Source organism: Danio rerio, chromosome 21 (assembly GCF_049306965.1).
Source record: "Danio rerio strain Tuebingen ecotype United States chromosome 21, GRCz12tu, whole genome shotgun sequence".
NCBI lineage: Eukaryota > Metazoa > Chordata > Actinopteri > Cypriniformes > Danionidae > Danio > Danio rerio.
This window is the reverse complement of record NC_133196.1, coordinates 35,710,001-35,728,038: the sequence shown is the minus strand read 5'-3', so window position 1 is coordinate 35,728,038 and position 18,038 is coordinate 35,710,001. Positions and strand designations below refer to the sequence as shown.

At 34.9% G+C, this 18,038-nt stretch overlaps 1 protein-coding gene and 1 long non-coding RNA gene across 19 annotated transcripts in view; one reads left to right on the top strand and one right to left on the bottom strand.

Moving 5' to 3' along the window:
* The first annotated feature begins 366 nt into the window (after nt 1-366).
* Nucleotides 367-18,038, top strand: part of slc34a1b (solute carrier family 34 member 1b) — a 36,664-nt gene continuing 18,992 nt past the window's right edge. For 4 of the 18 annotated variants that reach the window (XM_073936063.1, XM_073936059.1, XM_073936073.1 and 1 more), the window contains exons 1-8: nt 536-634; nt 5,276-5,405; nt 5,566-5,709; nt 8,834-8,945; nt 9,045-9,240; nt 11,411-11,489; nt 12,246-12,413; nt 16,273-16,389. In XM_073936063.1, the coding sequence (XP_073792164.1) occupies nt 593-634; nt 5,276-5,405; nt 5,566-5,709; nt 8,834-8,945; nt 9,045-9,240; nt 11,411-11,489; nt 12,246-12,413; nt 16,273-16,389 (988 nt within the window). In that variant the 5' untranslated portion in view covers nt 536-592. Of the gene's footprint in view, nt 635-5,275; nt 5,406-5,565; nt 5,710-8,833; nt 8,946-9,044; nt 9,241-11,231; nt 11,325-11,410; nt 11,490-12,245; nt 12,414-16,272; nt 16,390-18,038 lie in introns of all 18 variants that reach the window. The other 14 variants (XM_073936058.1, XM_073936069.1, XM_073936065.1 and 11 more) reach the window with 9 other exon arrangements.
* On the bottom strand, nt 2,296-5,344 carry LOC141380028 (uncharacterized). The gene is made up of 6 exons (XR_012397276.1): nt 5,011-5,344; nt 4,758-4,858; nt 4,537-4,586; nt 4,400-4,432; nt 4,258-4,296; nt 2,296-3,829 (listed from the first exon to the last, which is right to left on the bottom strand). It is a non-coding gene; the product is annotated as an uncharacterized lncRNA (long non-coding RNA).

The following is an 18,038-nucleotide window of genomic DNA, read 5'->3' as shown; positions in this document are numbered from 1 at the left end:
GAATTTTCAGTTTCATTACTTCAGTTGTCAGTCACATGATCCTTCAGAATTCTCTAATATTAATTATTATTATTGTTTTTATTATTATTGTTGTTATTATTATTATAATTATCATTATTATTATTATTATTATTATTATTAATGATAATGGTAATAAAAACAACAGTGACTGGAGTAATCATTTCATTTTAAACTACATACAACAAGTACTAAATAAATATTTGATACATATTTAACAATTTAACTTTTATTTTTACATTTAATAAATGCCACCTTGATGAACAGAATGATTTCATTTAAATTATTAAATAAAACTAATCCAATGTGGCGACCCCTGATAAAAAAGGGACTCAGCAAAAGTGAAATGAATGAATGAAGGATTATATTACCTTGTAGGATCACAGTGCATGCTGTTGTCACATGTAAAATGTGAAAATGTGAAAAATGTAAAAAGAATGATATCATTTGAAGATTTTAGTAAATAAATGACCTTTATTTCCAGATGCTTTTGTATTTAAATTTTAACTAAGCACTGTATAATGAGCGACTTTGTCCCTCAGATTGAGACTGCAGGTATAATGACGGCTGATAGATGCAAGCACAAACTGTGCATCATTATATGAGGAGCGAAGAGGTATGTATTGATCATGCTGCTTTCTTGGAATCTTGTGTTTTGTTTAATAGCTTCATAATCAAGACTGTGATTGTCGATATAATCATTAATAATAATAATAAGAAAAAACATAAAAGAGAGAGTATGTCGCATTTCAGAGCAGAATGTGTTTATTTATATGTTTAAATTGTAGGCAGTTGCCAAGGAAAATTTCTAGATCTGTTATTCAGTTTGGTTTACATTTGGATTAAATTACAGAATCAAAAATAGTGAATGAAAGTGAAATATTAATAAAATAAATGTGCCTTTTTATAATAACTTTACCCATGTAAATGAAATGTTGGATTTATTTATAAAATAATATAATTTTTAAATGAAATGTAAAAATGCATTTTGTTTTCACATTTTCCTTTCATCTAATACATTTTTGGTACTTTCAAAACAAACATGTTCAAATTGCACTGGTGCTCTATCAATGAAGGTTATCATAAATATCGAACAACTATGAAGTAGGCACAGTTTCTCAGTGGTTAGCACTGTTGCCTCATAGCAAGAAGGTTACTGGTTCAAGTCCCAGCTGGGAGTTTGCATGTTCTCCCCGTGTTAGCATGAGTTTGTTCTGTGTGCTCCGGTTTCCCCAACAGTAAAAAGACATGCAGTACAGATGAATTGGGTAAACTAAATTGTCCGTAGTGTGTGTGTGTGTGTACATGTTTATGTGACATACAGTATCAGGACACAAACTTGTATGGGTATGGGTATGACATAGGTATGACACAGGTATTACAAAAAGGAGACAAAATATGAGGACATTGGTGACATCCTCATTTCTCTAAATGCTTATAAATCCTACAGAATGACTTTAATCAGAGAGTAAAGCTGTACACAGTCTCCTGTGATGGTTGGGTTTAGGTGTAGGGTGGGGCGAGGGCAATATGAAATACGGTTTGGACAGTATAAAATGAATGGAAACCTATGTAATGTCCCCATTTTTCACAAAAATGAGTGTGTGTGTAAAAGAGTGTGTGTATAGATGTTTCCCAATATTGGGTTGCAGCTGGAAGGGCATCCGCTGTGTAAAACACAGACATCCCAAGTCTCCCAGAAGTTGCGGGAGTATCCCGCTAATTCACAGAGACTCCCGGACGCCCGCAAATGAATGATAATCTTGCGCGCATATGCCCCTACTCAGATACGTTGGTCACTCAACTCCAGAAATAACTGAACTCTTTGGTAACAGCGTACAGTAAATGTCACTTTGATAAATTAGATGTATCGCTGAATAAAATAATTAATTTCTGGATTTTTAGATTTCTAGAGAGACACCTTTTGAAGTCTTACCATAAAATTGAATTACAGTGTAGTGCACAATTGACAATTGGCAAAAATATTAAGAAGCAAAACTGTTATCAACATTAAAAACAATACCCACACAAAACCGTGGATCATTAAATAACTGGCAGGACCTTTAAAGAGATAATAACCCTTAATTGACTGCAGACCTTTATAAATTTGTTTATTCTGTTGAGCACAAAAGATTATGAAAGACTTTCATAGAAATAATATGGAAGTCAGTATAAAAATGTTTTCAAAATATCTTCTTTTGTGCTCAGCAGAAGAAAGATTTTCAGACAGTTTTCTTTTTTAACAAGTGGAGGGTTAATAAATGATGACAGGAGTTTAATTTGTAACTTTATAACTTTACTGCTCACTTTTTAAGAAGTCAAAGTCAAGTGAATAAATCTATATTTAAATACATAAATAGCAGCATATTCAATAGTGGTAAAATTCTTTAGAACTGTAATGGTGATATAATAAATGTGACATTAAAAACTAATTTATTTGCAATGACATTAAACTGCAGTGAGTTTCAATGGCTGGTTTAATTAGGAGAATTGAATCAAATGTGTTTCTGCGTTTTTAAGTCCTGGATAAGTGGAGGAGGGAGAAATAAACTAATAATGCATTGTTTATACTTTCATTGAAGTCACATTAAAATGACTCTTAATACATTTTGACAATTCAAAAGAAAATGATTTTTGGGAAATATATAAAGTTTACAGACAAAGGCAGTATAGATGTATGGGAAAAATGAAAAGATAATTTTAAAAAGCTTAGTTTCTGGATTTAATTGGTATGGATTTGAGTAAAACATTTTTAGTTAACAATTCCCTTAGAATCTACAGTAACTTACTAGAAGCAGTTCACCAGTAACACTGTAAGTCAACAATCACAGTTAAAATAATGTATTAAAACATTTACAGAGCGATTCATCTTACTGTATATGTATTTACAGTATTCTATATCTTTACTGTAAAAATACAGTAATTTTCACAATGCAACTTTAAAATACAGTAATATACTGCATAACTGCCTAACAGTAAAATAAGGTTAATATTACAGTTAAATACTGTGTAAATGGTTAACAGTGAATTGATGTTTTATATCAGTTCTTCTAAATTTCACATACAAATATTGTCATTCAGAGAATTTCTCAATCCAGAAAATGAGATTTTTAAAATGGTCTCTTTATTTTCTTCTCTTCAGGGTCATTACAGAAAGTATTGTTTCCTTATGTCTTTTAAATTTAAAATGTTGGTACACTGTAAAAAAATTATTTATTCACTCAATTTAGTTAAATCATCTTGTTGCATTATCAGTTAAGTTGAATTTAATTTTCTCAACTTACAATGATTAGTTGACAGAATTATGACAAATGACAAAACTACTTATTTTAACTGGACTAACAAAGGTAATATATTAACTTACATTATCAAGTTAGCAGAACTTGCCAAGTGTAGTTTAAATACATTAACTTACATTTTCAAGTTCACTGAACTTGATCTAGCAGATTTTTTTCAATTGGAAACACAATAGACAACGAAATACCTTACACATTTTACTAAAGGTCTTTACTCTCAATTTAACAACTACACATAATATATACTTACAATATAATTGTCTTTACAAAGTTTTTTTTTTTACAAAGTGAATTAAAAATAATTTCGAGGGAAAGAAAAAATCCCACTAACACATACTCTTGGGAAAAAAAAAAAAAAAAAAAACTTGGAAGATTATAAAATTCGATCTCAGCATCTTTATTTCCATGTATATTTAAGTGAGTGTACTCGTGCTTTGCAGATATCTGCTCCAATGTTAATCAACAGTCTCTGATTTCCAGGAGCCTCTGCTCAGCTCTTCTTCACAATCTGTGTGCTGTAAAAAAATGACAAACAATAATGCATTTCTTTCTTTACATTACAAAATCTAAAACACTAAAACTAAAAGACATAAACCAAATCTTATTTACATACAAATCATTTTGTGTGTGATGGCAGTGTTTCAGCTTTGAATGTTTTATGACAATTCGTTGATTGGTTGTAGTGAAACTTGCAGCTCCACTTAATTTATCAACACCAAATGCCCCACACAGCTTGAAGTAATTGTATGAAGGAAAGCCAAAACATATTTAATAAACAGGTACATATTCAAGATCAGAGTAATCATTAAATCTTTGAAATATAAATTTACAAAAATCTTTTAAAATTACTTGTCTACTGTTGCTTAAATATTTGTTTACTGTATGAATATGATTTACATTAACATTTACATTTTAGCATGGGATATATTTGGTAAAATCTCACCTTTAGTAAGTCAGTCTTCCTCTGGAAATGTGCTTCAACCTTTAGAATGAGAAAATCAAATTTGGATAAATTATTGTAAATATTTGTTCTTAAATATTTGGTTACTGTACACTTATAAATATAAATACTGGTAAAATCTCACCTCTATATAGTCTGTCTGCTCTTTGGGAACAACCTTTATGAATGATAAATAAAATAAATGAATTGTTGTAAATATTTTTCAAAAATATTTTATACACTATATAAATGGGAGATGTATTAAAATTGATGTAAAAATACCTCTAGTAGATTAGTCAGGGAAAACATGTTGAGATATTGCAAATTTAAACCTAAAAAAAATAATAATAATAAAATTACTAAGCTTTATAAATGTAGCCAAATGTATTAGCAAAAATCTAATCTGCTCTAGTACCATTTAAACTTTGGAACAATACATTGACAATAAGTTCATAAGTGTACTTTTACAAGTTAAAACACAAATTTGAAGAAGCATTACTTACCAAATGTGATGATTGAATAATTAAAAAATCTGGTGAAAAATATCCCATGTGTTTGACTTCCTCTGGTGCTTAACTGGTCCATATCTTCTATATTCCGCCACCTGTTGGATTGGAAGTATGGGGCACAAAAGATGCTGGTTTGGCATATGTTTTTAAGTTGAGTCAACAAACATTCTGTTGCAAAGTACAGTAGTTGAGACAGCGAAAACTTAACAGGTTAAGTTCAATGACCAACTTTGTTGGTTCAACTTACAAAATCATGTTGAAAAAACTAAAATGCAGAATCATTTGTTACAGTGTATTGTGTTGTCTTAAAATTAATATAAATATATGCCGGATAACAAATTTAAAAACTTTTTTTTTATTAAAAATGGAAAGAAATAGTATAGGATAAAGACATAAGCAATGTTATTTTTTAAACAAAAAACCATGTACAAAAATCTAAATCAGTAACTCTAAAAAATGTTTTATTTAATTTAATTTGTATCCAAATGATCTAAAATATACTTTTTATTCAGAAGCATGTGATGGAGGCTACGGGAAAACACATATTCATCAATATTTGCAAGATACCTCTTCTTCTTCTCTTTCTGTACATGTTCATCTGTTCTCTGGACATCCTGAGCTCAGCCTTTCAGTTAGCCGGAGGTAAACTTTAACACCCTTTGTTTGTCCCTGTTTCCATTGTTCACTGATACAGTAACTTTTTAAAATATATGTTTCCAAAGACATTGTGAAAACATGGTTAATTTGTAACATCATTATCTCAGAGTGGAAATAAAACTTCTGAAGTTTTGTCTTTGAACAGGTAAGGTCGCAGGGGGCATTTTCAAGGATAATGCGGTTCTTTCTAACCCTGTGGCGGGACTGGTGGTGGGAATACTGGTTACTGTCCTCGTGCAAAGTTCCAGCACTTCTACCTCCATTGTTGTCAGTCTGGTTTCCTCTGGATGTAAGTCAGTATTACAGTATTACTGCAGAATACTGTACATTCACTAGTCACTTTTATCCAGTACTTCTGTTTAACACTGATATCTAATCAGCCAATGACATGATAGCAATCCCATGTGTAGTTAAACTGAACAGAATATTGTGATAGAAAGATCATTTGAAGTCACAATATGTCAGTTTTTGTCATAAGCAATTAGCAATTTTGGTAGCACTTTACAACTACAATACATGAATAATGATGTGTTAATATGTAAACTAAGCATTACTTTATTATGGACTCTGTAAACAATGTATGTTCTTAACTGTTTGTTCTTAATTGTTTTGTTTTATTTATTTTTACTGTCTGTTTAGACAATGTTGTAGCACCTTTTATGCCCAAGACAAATTTCCTCTCGGGGACAAATAAAGTTAAACCTAAACCTAAACCTAATGATGTGTTAATGCATGTGATAATCATGAACTCATTTAACTACTACATGTGTCACATAAGTTCCTATGTAAATAACAGCTACCTTATATACTTGTTAGTAAATGGTTGTTTGTTAATTAATAATTGAATCACTACAATAATTTATGCCTAATTTAACCATCCTGAACTCATGATGCTGTATGTTAATGTATAATTATATTATGACTTTACTTGAAGGGGCATATCATTTTTAACACTTTCTTAACTACTCAAGAATTTCTTATGCACGTCCATCTAGTACATTCACTCTGAATAACCTTTTAAACCTTTGTTTTTTTGTGAATATGCACCCTCTAGTGGCAAAAATACATACCGTGTGTTTGAATGTGTATTTTCTTGTTACAAGACAACTAGACTGAGCATTTTAGAAACTGTTTAACTACTGGAATACACATGAACAAGCATCTTTAGTGTTTACAGTGAAAAGTCCCAAAAAAAAATAAAAATAAAAAAGAGACAACATACAGTGAGTGTCAGTTCTGTGGGTGAAAATGCTTAATTCGGCTAATGAAAGACAACAGCAAGTCAAATAAAAATACTAAGCACAACACAACAAATAGCATCACTGAACACACAGCAGATGAGCTACAGCAGCAGAAGTAGAAAAACTCACACTCTTGGTAAAAAAAAAAAAAAAAAAACTGAGGCTACAATCCACGCTGGCCAATCAAAATGGACTAGGTAGGACTTGAAAAAGGTCACTTGGTCTGATGAGTCATGATTTGTAAACAACATGAAAGCATGGATTCATTTTGCCTTGTATCAACAGCTCAGATTGCTTGTGTTATAATGGTGGAGTAGCTTTTCTCTGCACAGTTTTGGGCCTCGTGATACCAACTGAGGATCATTGAGGCACAACAGATTAATGTTGCTAAGCTTATTCATCCTGTTTAGGACCAGATCTTGCACCATTGTCACAAATCTCAAATCATCTCAGACTGGACTTCTTGACGTTGATCACATTAAACTGAAATGGCCTCCAGAGTCTCTAGATCTCAGTCCAATAGAGTGCTTTTGCGATGCTCTGAACAGGAGATTCACATCATGGATCTGAAGTCAACAAGCCTGTGTGAGGAGGTCCAAAATCTCTGAGGAATATCTCTAGCAGTGTTAAATCAATGTTGTGAAGAACTAAGGCAGTTCTGAAGGCAACAGTGGGTCTAACTTGATACTAGCAACGTGTATCTTATAAAGTGTACACTGTGTATAATAGTATTTTTAATATGTTTTTTGTTACTAACTTTCTGAAATAATAGATTCTGTTCATCTGTTTCTACCTTTCACTAAAGCAGCTAGTGGAATGCACATTATTTATATATGAGCAATATCACACAAGTAGCAGTGCAATATGACCGAATTTCAGCACTGTTGGGTGGCATGCGTTGGCATGAGGCCACAGGTCTTAGTGCCCCCACCAGTGACAATATACAGCCATGTTGCAATGCTACCAGTGTGATAATGCCTTTTTACAACAGTTCGATGTCATAATCATGCGTATAAAAAGAAAAAACAATCCTTTTGTACAAGGAACTACTTTCTTCCATCATTCATTCACATCTGCAGTTGACAGTCAGAACAGCAGAAACCGTTGCTACTTCACCAACATCACTTTAGAGCTAGTATTGGAATGATTCTCTAGCGCAATGTCTAAAGTGATGACAAAACAGGCGATCACATTTTAAGATTATAAGGCTGAACGGCATGAAATGCCATTACTCTAAAGGGATTTCCAAGTATTTCTCTGTTGCAATTAGAATTTCACAATAATTATCCCTAAAAAAGCCAGAGCAAAGCAAACACTACCAGTTTCTATGGTATAAATACAGTAATACAAAATGCAAGAGAGAGAAATTAGCTTACAACGCCACTTACCTCATTTATAATGATTTGTTCAGCTGTAGTTTGAAATTTATTCTGAAAAAATGCCATTGTTCTTCCCTAAGTACTTCCCTCTCTGTCACCATCATGTGGCAGAACGTCAATCGTCACTTCTGGTTAGACAGGCTAATGGGAATACACTGAATCCGATGCTTCGAAATTATAAATATTTGAAAGTAGGCACTATACTTATAAATAAACTGCATAGTTGCAATCTAAACAAATATATTCACAACTAAAAAAGCATCAAAAGTAAATTATGTTTTCTAACCGCAGCAATATTTGTCAAACTGTAGAGTGTCATTTGCCTGTCGCTGTATGTGGGTGGAGTAATACACAAGGGTGAAGCGTGAAGAGGTGCTGTTATTTGCAAAATATTACACAGCTATCAGCCATTCAGATTCAAGAACCAGACCAAACTGTTGTATAAAAATAAATATAAAACAGCAGACACAAAGAGTTTGGAGTACTTAATATCCAGCTAACAACGGACATTCTCCAATCCTTTAGAAAGGGTAATATATATATGTACTTTAAAAAATGATGTCATAACATTTATGGTGCATGTAAACACATGTGGCGTCATTTTATTCCAATTATCGTTTGCAGTAACACTGACATTACAAGTTTTAATAACACAGTCTCGTTGCTATGCTGTTTGTTATATATTGCAGTTCCTATTTTTCTCTTTGAAATGGCCCCTCTGGGCTTTTCATAACTGCCCAAATGAAGCATGACTCACATCTATCGATCGGTCTTCTCTGTTTCTTTCATGCAGTGCTGGATGTGGGATCCGCCATCCCCATCATCATGGGCTCAAACATTGGCACATCTGTCACCAACACCATCGTGGCTCTGATGCAGGCAGGGGAGAGAGAGGAGTTCAAACGGTACAGAGAGCACACTGTACCTCACGCTGTCAGCATTAAACCATCAATAAAAAAAGTTTGAAGCTTTTTAATGACAGTTACTGTGTGGGTCTGTTTCAGAGCTTTTGCTGGTGCCACAGTGCACGATTGCTTTAACTGGCTGTCAGTGCTGGTGCTGCTGCCGCTGGAAGCCATCACAGGCATGATGAGGTTAATGTCGGAGGCAATTGTTGAAAGTTTCAATATCGTGACCGGAGAGAAGGGTCCAGAGCTGCTGAAAGTCATCACAGAACCTTTCACCAAACGTATAATTCAGGTAAAATGCTACTATTCGTGTGTAAAAAAACTAAATGAGTCTTTTACATTTGCCAGTATTAAAAAAGTAGGAGACAATGTTCTTCTGAAAAACCTTGAGTCTAGCTATTCAAATGCACTGAAAAAGTACACTTTGAACCATATAAAATGTAAATCAGTCGGAATCAAAAAAGTTTATTCTGCACAAAGGAAAAAAAAAATTACAGTGACTCAAAGGTAAAATGTAATTTTTATAGAACATAATAAATAAATAAATAAATTAATTAATTAAATTACTTTGGTTTGACTTAATCTAAATCCAAGTGAAGTAAATGAAAATAAATACGTATAATGTTAGGCTATCCTATTGCTAGTTTTTATTTTATTTGGTTCATTGTATGTGGTCACAAAAACTTCTGGTTTAAAGGGCACCTATGATGGACAGAACTGTGTGTGAATTTAGTGTGTCTACAGGTATACTACAGTTATATAAAGACAATAAGTCTCTTTTTTTTTTATTTCTGACGTTAAAATAGGATCCAATCCCTCCTATATTGAGGTCCACCACAATGTGAAGTAGGAGTGCCGCACCAACCAAATTGATTGACAGATGCAAATTAACATGTCTTAGTACGCGTATATTCATAAACCAACATGAGGTCATGAAAATATAGCCCTATATATATTTCTGGAGATATTAAGAATTATGTAGCAACAAGTAAGTATAGCTGCAGTTCATCTTTAAAACTTAAAACACTACAGGGTGGTATGATGCTTACCAGCTGACCGCTTACCTTGGTATGAATAGCTTTCCTGCTGTTACCAATTTGTTCAGTAGTTCGCCATGTGACTCATTGTTGCAGAAAGGCTTGAATTATCTTTACAACAAATGTATTAAATAACCATTGGGAAAGTTCTTCCTGTAGTTATTAAAGTATTACTGTAAATTGGCATTTCTGCGTGGAGTTTGCATGTTCTTCCCGTGTATGTGTGTGAATGCAAGAGTGTATGGTTGTTCCCAGTGTTGGGTTGTGCCTGAAAGTGCATCCGCTGCGTAAAACATATGCTGCATAAGTTGGCGGTTCATTCCGCTGTGGTGACCACCGATTAATAAAGGGACTAAGCCAAAAAGAAAATGAAGCAATGAATAGAGGGTTTGTTTTTATATCAAATTTAATAAAAATCAAATTTTATTTAAAAAATGTCATAATCAGAAAGCATAATTTTTCACTTATAAACATGTACTTAGAATGAAAGACAGTAGTCTGACTACTTTCATGAGTAGCTATTTTTTTAAGCGTGGACATAAATTTGATACATTCACATCTAAACATTGGGTGTGCTGGACCAACAAGCTCAATTCATTTTTTCTCAACTCTTCTTGTACACTTGTTGATAATGTCCTGCTTTAAGGGTCTTTGAGAGTTTGTGTACATCTTTTTTTTTTTGGTTAATCTCATTGATTCATCCATTTTGAAAAGTGAAGATGCAAGCTGAGCTGCATGCATTGCTTTTAGTGCACTACCCCCAACCCTTCCCCACAAAGTGACGTCACTAGCTCCATTAGGTGCATTGTGTTTGATATTGCATTTCTGAGACTGCATTCCTCAGCTTGCATATCTTGTCTGCAGTCAGATACTATTGGAGTGACAGCACTTTTAGAAATGTAGCATACAAGTCTTATGCAGCCCCTTTGTTTTTGTGTTTTAATCATTTGTAATCTTTGGCTGTATGCGAAAGAACCAAGTATTACAAGTGTTTTTTTTTTTTTATTATTGGAATTACATAAGTAAGAATATATTTAGGATGATTTATCTCTTAAAGCATGAAGTCATTTGAGTGTCGTTATAAATAAAATGAAAACCGGCCATTAGTTTTCTTGTTAAATGCTTTGGAGCTTGTTAAAAGTCATGTAGCCTAATTAAATATCACACTGTTTGCCCTTCAGCACTCTGCTGTCTCTCATTAATCCGAGTTTGAAGTTAAAAGACAATTTTATGTATTCCCTTTCAGCTGGATAGAACTGTAATAGTAGGCATAGCAACAGGGCAAGAGGTGCTGCGCAATAAGAGCCTGATAAAAGTTTGGTGCCAGACACAGATTGCAGTGAGCAACGTCTCTGTTTGCCTACAGATGAAGATCTTTGATGTGCTCTCGCAACGTGTGACGCTATCTAAATTTATTATCAACAGATCCAAAAAAATGCTTCTTTTGTGCCTTCTGAAAACTCAACAGTGCTAACCACATCTCTCCACATGAATGCTGAAAAATGTAAGTCGAAACTCTAATCTTATTTCAAAGCAAAACACAAAGAAACGGACAGTCACGGCAAAAAGCCTTCCTTTGATTGATCGGCGTTTAGTTATTCCATGTATGTGCTTTTTGAATAACACAGTATTGTTAACCATTCTATCATGTCTTTGAATGGCAAGATACTTAAAACCCAAGAAAAGCCATATTCAAACAATGCACCCTTTTTGCTGTAAAGAAACTCAGTCCCTCGGTGCCGACTGTTTGGTTCTTCTTCATTTACTTGCAGCTCCGTCTATGGCTAATAACTGTCATTTATTCTGTATTAGAACATCCTATGATAGAAACGACCACTGAGTCATATGCTTGCTTAAAAGACTAACTACACAGTAACAAACAGGCTGCATTAAGAAGCTAGATGTTTTTAAACTTTCAATAAGCTTTTGAGTCATCCTGCCTCATCATGACTATGAGGCATATTTTTATTATCCTTTGAGCCCAAGAGTCATCATGTTGAAAAAAAAAAATTTATATATGTCTGTTTATGAAGGGACAGTCTGTTGCTAAAGCCCCAATTATAACCTCATTTCTTTTTTAGGATGCATAAATATTGGTTGAATCCCTACAAACACATCCTATAATCATCACCTGATGGGCTAATCACTGTTAATAATGAACACATGCCTGTCAACGCTTAACTGACGGGCACATTTCCACAGGAGACTGGAGATGTAAATGCATGTGTGTGTGTGTGTGTGTGTGTGTGATTTGGAGCAGGCACTCATCTATTTGTGGAGACGAGATTGTCTGATCTGGCTGTGGGGTTGATTCTGCTGGTTTGCTCGCTGCTGGTTCTGTGCACCTGCCTCCTGCTGCTGGTTAAGCTCCTCAACTCCCTCCTCCAGGGACAAGTGGCCAAGGCCATCCAAAAAGTCATCAACACAGGTGGAACTACCAACTTTTGACTGTTAATGGGATTCTGACATTAAAAATTGTAAAACAACTTTCAGATGTACAGTACTATTAACCTCTCAATCTTTAAAAGAAATTTGTGATAATTTTAGACATATCTACTTGTTCTGAGCCTGTATGCATTTCTTTTGATGAACACAAAAACCACACCAAATCTAATCAGGCCCAGTGCGGGCTTGCTCAGCTATGGTCCACAGATATGGGCTCACTTTGCTGCCTACATTAATCCCATTATGGCCTGTTGTGGGTCAGCCCTTTCGCTTTTTTTCTTTGTTTTGTTTTCTGGGCCCATGCAGCTTTTGTGTAGTCAACCCTCCATTTCTTTCCTATGCTCTGTTTCCCATTTGATGAAAAGAGCTACCACCATCTGCCAACTTTTTGAGAGACCTCAAGGGAAGAATGAACTTTGCCAAAAAGGGGCTGGGCGATAATGCAAACAAATTATCACAATATCATGTTTTCTGTTATTCTATATATCAATAATTATTGCATTTTTTTTAACAAAACATTTAGGAATGTTAGTATTTTTTTTATTTAACCACTTTATTTTAATTTACCAGCATTACTAAGACAAAAAATTTTAATAGTCAAAACAAAAATATGTAAACAAAATATATCTTTATAATAAAATACACATGTTTATGTGTTAGAAACTCTTAAACTTGATCAATAAAATGTAAAGTGTGTGCAATGGTAAAGGTAGAACTACATCAGTAAGGTTGTCAATAATAATGATACACTAGACCTCAAACTCTGTAAACAAAACAAATAATGATAATCAAATCTGAGCTTTTAAGTGAAGGTACAAGGGAAGGGTTAAGTAAAGGTAAGCCCCCCATCATGCAGCCTGCCACCTTGGAGCCTCCTCGCTGTCTTTTTATCCAAATTTGGACCCAACTCAGCACAGAGCTCCAAATCTAGACGCTATTAAGCCAGTCATCGTGGGCCAGAAAATCACTGTGATCCCTAAAAAAAGCTTCCCTTTGGATTCGACCATTGACAATATATATATATAGTGTCAATTAACCCATTTTATCAATTATTATTGAATAGCGATGTTTTCCACATGTGTTGGTGCGATACTTTACTGTAGTGTGCAATTTAAGATAATTGTCTCTAGGAGTCGCCAATGTAAATAAAACAAACACACACAGGAAATGCACGTACGCCAGACATGAAGTTGGCGCGGACCAGCACACATTCTCAGATTATTTTTATTGTTAGTAAATCCAAACGTGAGCGTGAAACCTCGCATGCGCAAAGTTTTTGTGCATACACAGCGTTGATACATGAGGCCCCAGATGTTTTTTAACTAGGTGCACCTAGAAAAAAATGCACACGCATCATGTGTACGCCGCTTGCACAACCACAACGTGCATGTCCATTACATAAACGCATCGTGCTAGTTGCATGCCTATATTGAAAATTACAAATGTACAACCTAAGCCTTTCAAGGCGTGCACTTAGCAGCCACATTTTGATAAAACTATAGTGCTTCATACTGAAACTTTTTTTAGCGATATTGACAATGGTGTTTCGTCAGTAAATATTAATACAGATTTTATTGTCCAGCCCTATGCTAAAGAATACTTTACCACACAAGGTTAAAGCAATTGTTTGGTACTTTTTAGTAGTATGTGTATTAATTATGTTTGATTAGATATTTTGTAGTACCCTTTCAGAGTGTTAGTGTCAGCACTAAGGGGCCAACATTTTACTGCAAACTCTTAGGTTTGCAGCCCACTAGAGGTCTATGCAAAAAGATTTTTTTAGCTGCTTGTTCAAACTACTTATTTCAAATTTGCTGAAACAATACAGTTCCTGGGTTTATTTAGGGACAATTTAATTGTTTTATATTCTATCAACTTGAAATGGTAAAAAAACACTGAGTTAACTTAATTCATTTGCATTGAGACAAGATGAAGAATGTGGAACCCAGCATTTTTTACAGTGTCTTTAGGTTAGTTTTTTTAGTCAACAAGCCTAAAGCAGGCTTGTTTGCAAAGATTGTTGGTCTCCATTGTCTACTTTTTTAAAGAACCCCTATTTTGCATTAAAAAAGGTCCTAATTTGGTTTGGGGTCTCTAACAACAGACTGATATGCATGAAAGGTCAAAAAACACTTCCATTATCTAGTAACATGCATTTATTTTTACCTAATTATCCCAGCGACTCCCAAATTATTTGTTCAGTGATCCATTTATTCCCAATCCCCTCCTAAACGCAAAGCTAATCTGCACTGATTGGTCTGATGACCCAGTCTGTTGTGATTGGTTGACCAGGTTCAGCATGAGACAGAGAGAGATGCCCACCACGACTATGAAGTAGCACACAGAGCATGTAAGAGTCAATGCAGGAATGCAATAAAGCAATGCAGATAAACACTAGCATATTGCTTTACTCTTAACTCTAACCCCCAATAATAACAATGACACATAATTCAGTATTAATCCACACAGTGGCAAAAGTGTAACTTTTTGGAAAATTCAATGCGCCAAGCATGTGTGGGAACAGCTGATGATGGCCTTAGAAAAGGCAAACGGCAGAGGATTATGAGTTCAGAAACGAATGATAATCAGTAAAGGAAGAAGCATGCGTCATGCTTTTAGCATTGTTTTGGACGCAATATGTGAGCAGCCCTATACAGATTTAACCTGATAGATACAGTGCAAGCACTGATCTATAATAGATCAAGAAGCCGCGCTGAGCATTTACAAGTTACAACACACAGTTAAACACATATTTTGCAAACTACACAAAACGAGGCAACAATTTTAATGACACTTACATGTTATGATCCAGAGGAAGAAGAAACTGGTCCATATAAACTGTAATAGTTACTGACAAAGTCCCATACATAAGAGTCTTTGCTGCTTCTTCCTTTGATAGCAAACAGCTGATGAACCCTGTGTTGCAGCGCAGGCTATTGTTTAAATTATCATAATATGACAGGAACAAACACAGCATACGGTTGGCAATACTGTGGTATTGTTGTGAAAATTAACTTTAATCAACACCTTTTCGTCATGATCAGTCCTGTGATCCCCTTGCATTCAACCGGCACTTCATATTTGGTGAAGTACCATACCGATGTTGACGCCTCAAGGAAAAGATCCAACCCCAACATGATTCATTTATTTGACTCTAAGTCGACTATTTCGTTAAAGAATTTATAGCTTTTAACACAGTCCACTTTCACATTTAATCCTCAGCTGGATGTTTCCATTCACTTAGTGCTGTTTTACACACTGCAAGGAAAGTCTTTTTGAACCCATAATAGGGGCTCTTTAATTATTTTGAAAGTCAATGGGTATCATTCATTTTATGGTTGCTAACATTAAAAATGCCTTCTTTTGTGTTTTCAGAAGACAGAGACTTGGGTTTATTTTTGATTATGTATGTTAACAGAACAATCATCTAACTAAAGCGAGTAGTCTTGTATTCAGTATTTACTCTCTATGCTTACATCTTCTTCTATGTACAACAGAAGAAAGTCAAACAGGATGTAGAATAAATAATAGCTGAGTAAATGATGAAAGAATATATTTTTTGGGTGAACTATGCCTTTAAAATTGTTGAACTTCTGAGGTTAAAAGGTGTATCAACTCAAAATAAACACTCAGTATTCTTAAAAATGAAACTCTTAATTTAAATGCCTTATTTTAATATTTTCCTCGTGATGCTTTTTGATGTTCTAGCACTTCCTCTAACCCACTTTCCAAGTGCTGCTTTTTTAGAGAGTTTATTCAGTGTTTCTAGGGATCCCCAAAGGGAGTCTGAAGTATATCACCACTTTGCAGCATTTCATAAGAAACAAAACTTTTCCCTGCAGATTTTCCTTTTCCGTTCAGCTGGTTGACTGGCTATCTGGCCATTCTAATTGGTGCTGGGATGACCTTCGTGGTTCAGAGCAGTTCAGTGTTCACGTCTGCCATCACTCCTTTAATAGGTGAGTAAATGTACCTTGCTTACTTACTCCCAGGGTCGTTTATATTGAAGTTGATATTTACCTGCACAATGTTGGTGTTTCATAATAATATGGGTCAGTAGCCCAAAGCTCAACCCACAAGCTGGAGGACAAGGACATACACCATGGTCAACTTAGCTTACCCAATTCACCTAAAGCACAAACTCCACACAGACATGCAACTGACTCAGCCATAGCTCGAATCAGCAACCTTCTTGCTGTGGGGCGACAGCGCTATCCACTGCGCCACAGTGCTGCTTGAGTGTGTGTTTGAAATGTTTGAGATTCTTCTGTATAATTTAACTGTTCCTTAAAATGACTGGAGAAATTCATTACACCCAAGAGCAGCTCAGAGTAATGCACTAATATTTGCATTTAGACACCACTGAGCCTCAGAGGAGTTAATCTTTAGCCCTCACAGCATTGACTGTTGACTTTCACTCATTCGTATTCACTAGTCTATGAGCTCTGGGCTCTGGGAATCAATGGTCTGTTCTGTGAATAATGAGGGAATTTTCCTCAATACCGTAAGTCATGCTCTCGATTTCCCAGAGAAATCGCAGACGTACGTTGTTGAGCATCCGTGAGTAAGAGCAATGGCATGAGAAATGAAATAGAGAGAAGCAGTGCCAAGCCAAGAGAGATGTTTTCTTGATGATCTCTAATCCACCTGCCTCTCTGACGGATAGACGAGCGATGGTCGAACATTACTCCTGGATTTATTGTAATTAGCTACACAGTGATTAGACTTTCTAGCGAGGCATGACAGCTAGATTATGGATCCCCGGCATCCTAATTACACTGCCTGAGAGACCACTAATCCCAGCAGTTTTAGAGCCACCACAGAAGCCTTAATTTGTGAGACTGTATTTTTCAAAAATGATTTTCTTCTTTTTTAAAAAGAAAAATGCAGGTGGTCTTATTAACAGGTGATGAAATTTAGTGTTTGATGACAAATAATTGCATTCACAATTGAGAAGAGGAAAAGTATTTTATTTGTTAAAGTTTTACTATACAGTTAAAAGAGGATCAAACCAGCTGCAACAAATAACGGCTTCAAGATGATTTTAGTCAAAATAGCTGAAAAAGACAAACAAACAAACAAAAACTCATATTTTGGGTAGTCAGAACATTGTTCAAATTTCCGCTGCACCACAGCACCATTTGCATATATTTACATTCAAATACATTATAAAACTCACAATTAGAATGCTTCGCCCAGTATGCAAAGCCTTGAGTTGTCAATACACACTTCTTGTCTGATGTGTTATTCGTGTCATGTGACAATATTGCTCACTGCTTCATGAGATGTATCAATCGCTAAAATTCTCTTTATTGTATATATATTATGTATACACTCACCGGCCACTGTATTACTTGCACCTGTCCAACTGCTCGTTAACGCAAATTTCGAATCAGCCAATCACATGGCAGCAACTCAATGCATTTAGGCATGTAGACATGGTCAAAACAATCTGCTGCAGTAAAAACCAAGCCTCAGAATGGGGAGGAAAGTTGATTTAAGTGACTTTGAATGTTACATGGTTGTTGGTGCGAGGCGGGCTGGTCTGAGTATTTCAGAAACGCACAACCATCTCTAGGGTTTACCAGTGGTGTAGCGCAAAATGCAG